The sequence below is a fragment of the Nomascus leucogenys genome, chromosome 20 (assembly GCF_006542625.1).
Source record: "Nomascus leucogenys isolate Asia chromosome 20, Asia_NLE_v1, whole genome shotgun sequence".
Taxonomy (NCBI): Eukaryota; Metazoa; Chordata; class Mammalia; order Primates; family Hylobatidae; genus Nomascus; species Nomascus leucogenys.
Window position 1 is genome coordinate 58974418 of NC_044400.1, and position 9207 is coordinate 58983624.

The 9207-nt window shown below is 47.6% G+C and overlaps 2 protein-coding genes across 4 annotated transcripts in view; both read right to left on the minus strand.

The window, feature by feature from the left end:
• LOC115830379 (recombining binding protein suppressor of hairless) overlaps positions 1-5496 on the minus strand; it is a 115126-nt gene extending 109630 nt beyond the window's left edge. For 2 of the 3 annotated variants that reach the window (XM_030800817.1, XM_030800818.1), the window contains exon 1: positions 5255-5496. In XM_030800817.1, the coding sequence (XP_030656677.1) occupies positions 5255-5274 (20 nt within the window). In that variant the 5' untranslated portion in view covers positions 5275-5496. Of the gene's footprint in view, positions 1-4432; positions 5070-5254 lie in introns of those variants that run through there. The other variant, XM_030800822.1, reaches the window with a different exon arrangement.
• LOC100594552 lies at positions 5484-6582 on the minus strand. Its single transcript, XM_030800824.1, is given in 3 exon segments — positions 5484-5603; positions 6414-6560; positions 6562-6582. Coding segments are annotated over 3 exon segments (288 nt in total).
• Between the last annotated feature and the right edge of the window lie 2625 nt (positions 6583-9207).

Consider the following 9207-nt stretch of genomic DNA (forward strand, 5'->3'; position numbering starts at 1 on the left):
TTTTCTAACAATAAAAAAAAAAAACTTTTGCCTAAGAGCCCTACTATAATGTTCTCAGGGGCTATGAGACTGCTTGTGGCTGAAAATATCAATTCCTCTGGGTACTTCAGCAATTACTCCTTACAGGACCAAAGTCAAATACCTATATATAAATTATACATATATATGAATTAGACACACATATACTGTATACACACAAGTGCACACACAATTATAAAATTGTGCCACATGAACCAAGTTGCATCAAGATTTCAAAGCACTGAGTACTATGTTCAAAAATTCTTTTTGCTGAGTCTCTATCATGTGATAGATGATCTTCTAACTATAAGAATATAAATGATACCTGCCACCAAGTAACAATATTTGGGTGTGATAATTACAACTTAGTATCATGCTTCCAAGAGAATTATATACAGCATTTAATGCTGTATTAAATATACAATATTTATACAGCCAGGCACCAAATGTAGTCTGGTAGATCTGGTTAGAATACATCCTTAGTCTTGAGAAATAACCTACTAAGGACCATTACTTTTCATACACAAGAAGGCGTTAAACTGCTGGGCTCATGCAGAGATGTCAAAATACTTTAATATGACTGAAACACTGATTATGGAGAGAAAATGGCCAACAACTCAGCTGGAGAAGAGACAAATGAAATAGTTACGGAGGATCCTATGTGCCACAGTAGCTAACATCTTTTGAGCACTTGCTACATGCCAGGAATTCTGCTAAATGCTTTCATACATTATCTCATTTAATCTTCACAACAACTTTCTGAGTTAGGAATAATTATCTTGCAATTGATAAAGAGATTAACTTGTCAATGTTACAGGGGTTTTAAGTGGCAGGGGTTTTAAGTGCCAGAGACAGAATTGGAACCCATTTCAGATTAAACACTAAATGTGAGCTCATAACCCTCCACTCTGTTGCCTCTCTTAATGAACGCTGCTAGGGGGAGCCATTGAAAGGTTTTTAGATTAAGCAGTGATCAGATTTGCTCTTTAGAAAGACTGCTCTGCTACATGTGGAAGCTGGATAAAGGTGGTGACTCTAGAAGCAGAAAGAGGCTGTCAGTATGTCACAGTAAACCAGGTGAGAAATGACAGCATGAACTGTGACAGTGAGGATAAGGGAAACAGATTGAAGGATTTTTTAGAAGAAAAAATGATCAGTTCTCAGTAATTAAATGTAAAGGCAGGTGAGAGAGGAATCAGGAATCGTGGCTTTGGGAACGGAACGGAATACGGTATCATCTATCAAGAACAAAGAAGCAACAAGTTTCATTCAGTCAGTAAGTATCTACGAGTGTTCCTCAAATGCAAAACACTTTTCTAAGGCCAAGAGTCAAATCTGAAATTACAGTCATGGTTATTAGAAATTATTCTTAAGAGCAAATGACGAAGCACTAGAAAATATAAGGCATATTTAAAATTAATCACTGCTATTAACAGACTTGGCTTAGAGTCCAGTGAAAGTATGTTGTACTACCATTTGTTAAATATTACTACATGCAGGCCAGGCATGGTGGCTCACCCCTGTAATCCCAGTACTTTGGGAGGCCAAGGTGGGCAGATCCCTTGAGGTCAGGAGTTTGAGATCAGCCTGGCCAACATGGCAAAACCCCATATCTACTAAAAATACAAAATTAGCCATGTGTGATGGTGCACGCTGGTAATCCCAGCTACTCAGGAGACTAAGGCAGGAGGATCGCTTGAACCCAGGAGGTGGAGGTTGCAGTGAGCTAAGATTGTGCCACTGAACTCTAGCCTGGCCATAGAGTGAGACCCTGTCTCAAAAAATAAAATAAAATAAATAAATAAAATATTGCTACATGCAGAAAACAAAAGAGGAAAGGCATCCCATAATTTTATAATGTTATTAAATTTGAGTTTGACAGAACTTCAATCTCTTACACCACACACACACACACACACACACACACACGACACATCACCCTGTAATTTGTTTTACTTGTCTCTCTAAGTTTATGGGGGGCAGGAATAAAGGTATCTGTTTTATTACCCATACTATAATACATATTTGGGATTTTAAAAATCCCACTATCGCTACTGTGTCGTACCAAGAACTTAAAAACCTCCTATTTGACTTCCTATAAAATATGACCTACTTCACATTAGCTTATTTCAGTAACAATTCCTAGACGTTCCCCACAGTTTTCATCCAAGGACGCTCTCTGCGAATCTTAAGGCACAGCAATCTTGTGCAGATGTGGCAAGTTATTATAATTCCCATTTTACTACATAGTTAGGAAACTGGCCCAGGGGAAGTAGAGTAACTTGGAAATAATCACAAAGCCAGATGCCAAAAATAACAACTTTTAGTCAATCCATGAGAAAATACTGCCCCTAGTTGAAATAACATGAAATTTAGTATTAGGAGGAAGCAAAATGCAAAATAATGCTTTAAAGCCAAGTCCTGGATCTTATTTCTAAAAATGAACAGAAGAATGAGATGTGTAATAACTTTCAAACAAAACAACTCTTTCCTAATGCCTTACTCATCAAGGGTGCCAAAGGTTATTTAATGAATTACATCTGGCAAGAATGGCCTTTCAACCAAACCAATTTTGATCTTACCCACTTAAAAATAAAATTGATAGAAATCCGTTGGTATAGGACAACAGGTAACTTTTTCACAAACCTAACTGCTTAAAATCTAATGCCTACAAGTGTATATTAGTACAGATTTGAAAATATTACAAGTCTATTGTTTTCTGAAAATATACTCACAGATCCATCGGCAATATGCACGGATAATAAAATTAAAAGCTTTAACAGTTAATACTCAGAATGAAAGTTCTCCAGCCACAACTCATCCAGATTTCGAAATATGCTGCTGTTATAATTTAATTAAAAGCAGTTTTATTTCACCAATCGTGTAAGTAAGTCTTACACGATTTGGTTTGGAAAGAAAAACGCAACTCAAATGGTAAAAGCGCTTTTATCATGTCTGTGTAATCATTCTTACAGGTACAAGTCAGAGCAAAATACCTTCCATTATTACACAGTATTTACACTTTGCTCCCAGTCACAGAACCAGTGAGCTCAAGATTTTATCTTCAAAACAATGATTATGTACAAGTAAGGGAGACATAAGATTATTGGTAAAACCCACTCGTGCGACCCAGACTGCAGATTTTCACCAAAAAACTTATGTATCAATTATGAAACCATGGTTTTCCATTAATTAAAACACAAACTACTAATTCTAATCACAGCCAGAAAAAAAAAATATTTTCCAATGCCCCAATACTCGTTAGAGTAGATCTCGTATGTCCTCTATCAACAACACTTTACTATTGTGGAACTTCAGTTTGTAAATGAAATGACACTCCAAATGATTTTATGGGTAACATACCTTCTAAAAGTAGAGATCAACCAGTAGAAAAAAACAAACTCTTGAAGAATACATCAGCACAGTAATCCTGATAAATATAATAACTCTTATTCCTAGCACCAGAATAACTCGTCATTAAAATATATCACACCACACCCCCCACCCCCATTCACACAACCCCAAGCTTTTAGCATTACCAAAACAATAAGAACTCGAAACACTTCAAGGGTCCTTTAACACTAGAAGTGTCTTTAAAATAATCTCACTACAGGCTATTACATATATATAATATACATATTATACGTATACTTTTTACTGCATTTGGTTAATATCTTCCACAAAGATCCTAGAAGCAGTATTCATCAACCAGAAACTGCACTCTTCGGTGCTGTCCTCATTTCAACCCCAATGATGGGACAGAAGGGTTGTCACGCATCTACAGAGCAGCAAAAAGCACAAAACTGTAAACTATCTAATGATTAAGAAAAAATAAAACATTTATATAAAATTCCCAAGCGGAATGCCTCTCCTTTTCCTTATGAGGCAGAAGTTACTGATAAATTCTAAATCCAGATTTCTAGAAAATGCTGAAATTCTCCGCCCCAACACTCACAAGTTTTTAACATGGAAATTCACTCAACTCCTACTCACACGCCAAATGAATATCCATTGTGGATATCTGAAACTATTCTCAAACACTAACAGAAAAACACATATATACATCTTGAGCCTCCTTCTAACCGTCCTACGATACCCTCCAATCATCCTCAGGCAACCTAGATTGCAAAGCTTCGACAGACAGCTGCCCTTGGCCTACGCCGTCAGGAACGAGGAGGGGGGCGGGGGCCGGGGGCGCAAGAACCACCAAGAGACCAGATCTTTTTCCAGGGCTACTGTTTCCAAGCAAAACAACCCACGGCACTAAAGAGACGGCGATGAAAATTGGAGACGCTTTAATCCCGAGAGAAAGGGGTGGCGATAGGGGGAGTACAAGAAATCCCGAGAAAAAGAGGTGCGGAGGAGGAAACTAAGGATCCCATGCATCTTTCAGACCCACAGAACAACAACAAACCGTAGAGTCTGTGTGCACTTAGAAGCAGCAGATGGAGTCCCCGGGGCTGAGACAGTTCAGCAGACGTACACCGTGGGTTGTGGATAAATCAACCGATGACGGGAGAGGAAGGGGGTGCCGAGAGAATAAGCCCGTGGATGGGGGAAACAAAGCCTCGGGGGGTGATCCAGGACCATAGAGAAAGGTGAGAGGGGACCCACAGGAGAAAGACAATGGAAGAACAATTGAGGCAGGAATCTAGTGCCCGGGCTGTGGCAGGTCACTGGGCTACCGACAAGAGTGGGGCACAACAAAGGGGCACGGGAGGAAGGACAGCGGAGGGGAGGAGATGGAGAGGGGATGCGGAACGCCACGGGTCGGACAAAGCGCCCAAGGCGGCGAAACAAAGGGCCGGGGGTAGAGAGTCGCGGGGGGCAGCGGGGAAAGACAAAGCGCCCGGGGCCGGGGGCACTAGCGGGGCGAGGCGGCGACAACGGTCGCGAGGAACAAAGATGCACGGGGCCCCCAGGCAGGGCCCGCCAGAGGCGCGCGGGAGGCACGGCGCCCGAGGGCCCCGCGCGCCCGGCCGCACTCACGCCCGCACCCGCCGGCCTCGCCGCCGCCGCCCGCCCTCACGCGCTGGAGCCCGAGCCACGGCAGCGCAGAGCGGCAGCGCACGGCCACACGCCGCCGCCGCCGCCGCAGCTCTCGGCGCACGCGACACCGCCCCCGCGGGCCCCCGAACGCCAAGCCCGCCGCGGCCCCCGAACCCGCTGCCCGCCGTGGGCTGCCAGACGCCCGCAACTTTCCTGGTTCCCAGCGCTCCGATTCCCTCAGACTTACCCTGTCACAACAGGCGCCATCTTCCACAAACTCTCGCCAAAACTCCAACCCTCGCGAGATTCCCCCCGACGCCTTCCCTGGTCCCTCTCCCCCGCCCCTTCCCTTTTTCCTCACTCCTCGATTCCACCCAGCCCCCGCGCTCCTTTTCCCTTCGCCGCCGCCGCGAAGAGCCAGACGCCTCGCGTCGCCCGCAGAGTAGGGGATCCTGCTCGCTGCCTTCCCTGGAAACCTACCCAGGCGATGGAGCATGCGCAGGCCGCTCCTCCGCGGGCGAACCCTCCGTGTGGTCCATGGGGAGCGCTCCAGTTATCCGGGTTTTGGGACGCGCCTTGAGGGACGTACGTGGAGACTGAGGAAAACCGGAGGGGATTACTACGGGGACGAGGAATGGAGGGGTCAGGAGGCGGGGCCGAGGAGAAGGGAGGAGGGGTCCTGGGAAAATGGGCTGCGTTTCACAGGCCTAGATGAAACACCTCCTCAATGGGTGTTTTCCAAGCGGCTTCCCGCTCACTCTGGGTTCCCAGCTCTTTTCATTCATTCAGATGTTCCCTGGGCGCCTCCTTTATGCTAATCTCGGCGTTTGGTGCAGGAGCGTCAGAGATGCCTGGGGTTCGGGCAAGTGACACGTCGGGAACTGTCTTCATTCATTACACCCCCCCATGCTAATGAGGAGGCCCTTCCAGAGCTCCGCAAGCGGAAAACTTTTGCAGTTGAGCTCTCTCGCCTTAGCGTTCTCCTTGGGTGTGAAATGAGGTCAAGCCAAGGCCTCTGGCAAAGACACCCCTAATGGCCACCTCGCAGACACACGCCAGAGTGTGGAGTAGTTCTCTCCAGAGGGAAAACTGCCTTGGAATTGAGAGCCACATTCTCCCACCTCCGAGTCGGGCCAGAGGCCCCGATCAAAGCTCTTGCCGCTCGCGTGCCGCATGGCCTCTCTAAGACCCCATCGCAGCCACCACCGTGTGTGAGCCCAGGTGTGTGTTGAGGCCACTACTGCACAGGGAACCGGGCCACCCGAGGGCCTGGCACAGCCGAGGACGCTGCCGGCTGCCCGAATCGCGCTTCAGGCGGCCTGATCCCGAAACCCCCCGGGCGAACCTGGCCCCGCTGGGCATTGAACAGCAGGGTGAAGGGCCCGAACCCCGCCCCCTCCTCCTACCTGCAGCCCCCCATCTTTCCCCTCCTTTGCCCTTTCCTTTCCTAGAGATTCCCAGATCCAGCACTGCCTCCCGCAGGGAGCCCCAAAACCCGGAGAACTGGAATTCGCCGCCCGAAACCTGCTGAAGGCGCTGCAGGATTGGCGCGGCCGCGCGAGCGGCACTGCGCATGTACCCAATGCGGGCAGTCCAGTCTCACGCTACACCTCCTTCCCACCGCCTTCCACTACTCGGCTCAGACACAACACGGCCGTGGGAAATTTCCTAAACCTCGCGAGAACGTGCCCCCTGTTCCCTAAGCTTTCGCCCCAAATCTCGCGGAGCCAAGGCAGGACAGGTGTTTGTCTGGAGCAGCTCCGGGCGCCGTTCGTGCCGCGCGTGCCCGGGAGGCGGGCGGCGGGCGGCGGGCGCGGGCGGGGTGGGAAGGGAGCCGCTCGCCGCGGAGGCGGGGCGGGAAGGCGCGTGGCTGGGAGCACGGGGCGGAGGGCGGCGGGGGAGGAGACCCGACGTCTCCGCACACAACACACGCACACGCCCAGTGACGCTGGATGGAAGACGAGGGGTGGGGAGCCTCGAAGGGAAGAAGGGGAAGCCAGGAGGTTGGAAGTCGCTTCCAGTACGCAGAGTGAGAGGTCAGGCTGTAGGGCAGGAGAAGCCCCAGGCCGATCTCCCCGGGAGGTTTCCTGTCGCCCAACACAAGGCTGGTACTTTCCTAAAACGTGTTAGACGCCGCGCCCCCCCGCCTCCGGGAGCTGACAGCCCCCGGAGTCGGGTTTGAGTCATGCCTTGAGTCACCTAGTCTGGCCGCCACTTCACTTACTTTGAAACAAGTTCTGATTCCTTGCTACTCTACTTTAGCAATTGGTTGTTCTCTTTTCTTTTTTTTTTTTTTTTTGAGACGTTGTCCCGCTCTGTCGCCCAGACTAGAGTGCAGTGGCGCGATCTCGGCTCACTGCAAGCTCCGCCTCCTGGATTCACGCCATTCTCCTGCCTCAGCCTCCCGAGTAGCTGAGACTACAGGCGCCCGCCACCACACCCGGCTAGTTTTTTCTATTTTTTAGTAGACGGAGTTTCACCGTGTTAGTCAGGATGGTCTCAATCTCCTGACCTCATGATCCGCCCGCCTCGGCCTCCCAAAGTGCTGGAATTACAGGCGTGAGCCACCGTGCCCGGCAGCGATTGGTGGTTTTCTTTCTAATCTACCTGCTGGTCCTGTGAGCTGGGTAGAAAAATAAATAAATAAACAGCTCTGCGCCCTCGCATTGTTGCCTTGTATAGATTCTTGCTCCCATTTAAGGACACGATTTTTAAAATTTCTTATCAGTCTCTTCTTAGCCTTTTGAAGTAATCTTACAAATCAGTTTCTGTTCTGTTTTTTCCTCCCACTAATATGGCTTTTTTGCTTTCCGTCACCTTTCCATATTTTTGTTGCAATATTCCATTTTACGTATTGCTGTGGCAGGTGCTATAGTGACTACTGTTTTAAATGCATCCCTTCGTTTTGGATCATTCATCCAATGAGTTCCTGATTATGTAAATTCTTCAATCAGCCACGTTTCAGATTGGCCCTGATGTGGTTTCTATACCAGCCTTAGCCTGGCATTATCTAGAAACCAATGTCTTCCTGCTTACGTCACAGCCCCACAAATGTAGAGTTGAATTTAATTTCGATATTTGGAGGACAGTGAGTTCTCTAATAGGAGGAAACCCAGGTTTTTAAGTTGTTTTCAAGGTTTTAGGGGTGTGTGTGTGTGTGTGTGTTTGCCTATTCTTTTGATTATATACACAGAAAAAAAACAGATTTAAAAACATTTGGTGCAATATCTCAGTGCAAGTCTGGTTTGGAACAGGATAGCTCAGGAGGAGGACAAAGCCCTTGGGGCACATATTCCTTGGAACTGTCATCCCAAGAAAGTATTTCAGTCATGGCCTTGTCCAGACCACTGATCTAATTTGGAATCATGGCCTTCTGAGAGCCCCAGCGACCTTGGGAAGCCATGGTAACCACAAAGGGAATAACAGCTCCCCCTTTTTGCCCTAAAACATGCTCCATCTGCAGCCCTCCCCCATCTCAGGAAAGGACAACTCCATTCTTCCACTTATGTCAAGAACCTTGGAGTCCTTGCCTCCTTTCTCACACCCAAGATACAACTGGAAGGAAAATCCTACTGGCACCACCTTCAGAATATATTCATATTCCAAATACTGTCACACCTCTTTGGCTACTAGCCTAGTCTAATCATCTTATTTCCCACTTGGTTTAAGGAAGTTCCCTAACTGGTCCTCCCTTCTTCCGTTCTTGCCTTCCTTCAGTCTGTGCTAATAGAGCATTCTCAGTGGCCCTCTAGAACTCCTCCATGACTTTCCCATTTCACTGTGAGGACTTAGACAATGTTGCCTACTGCCAAACCCCCCTGACCTCTCTGCCTTCACCTCCTCCTCTACCCTTCACTTTGTGGGCTCTCACCGGCTGCCTTCCTTATTGTTCCTGGGACACCCCAGCTCCAAGCCTTTGGTTTTTCCACTACCTGGGATGCTCTTCCCTCATATACCTTATAGCTCATTCCCTCACTCCTTTCTTGTCTTTGCCTGATGTCACCTCCTCAGGGAGGCCTTCCCTGACACCCTTCCCAGGGGTGGGACTCCCATACTCCGTATCCCAGTTTCTGCTTGATTTTGTCCATGGCACCTATCATTAACTAACATAACATTTATCATACTTGTGTGTTGTGATTACTATCTGCCTCCTTCCATTATAATGTAATATTAATGAGGGCAAGGACTTTTGTCTATTTT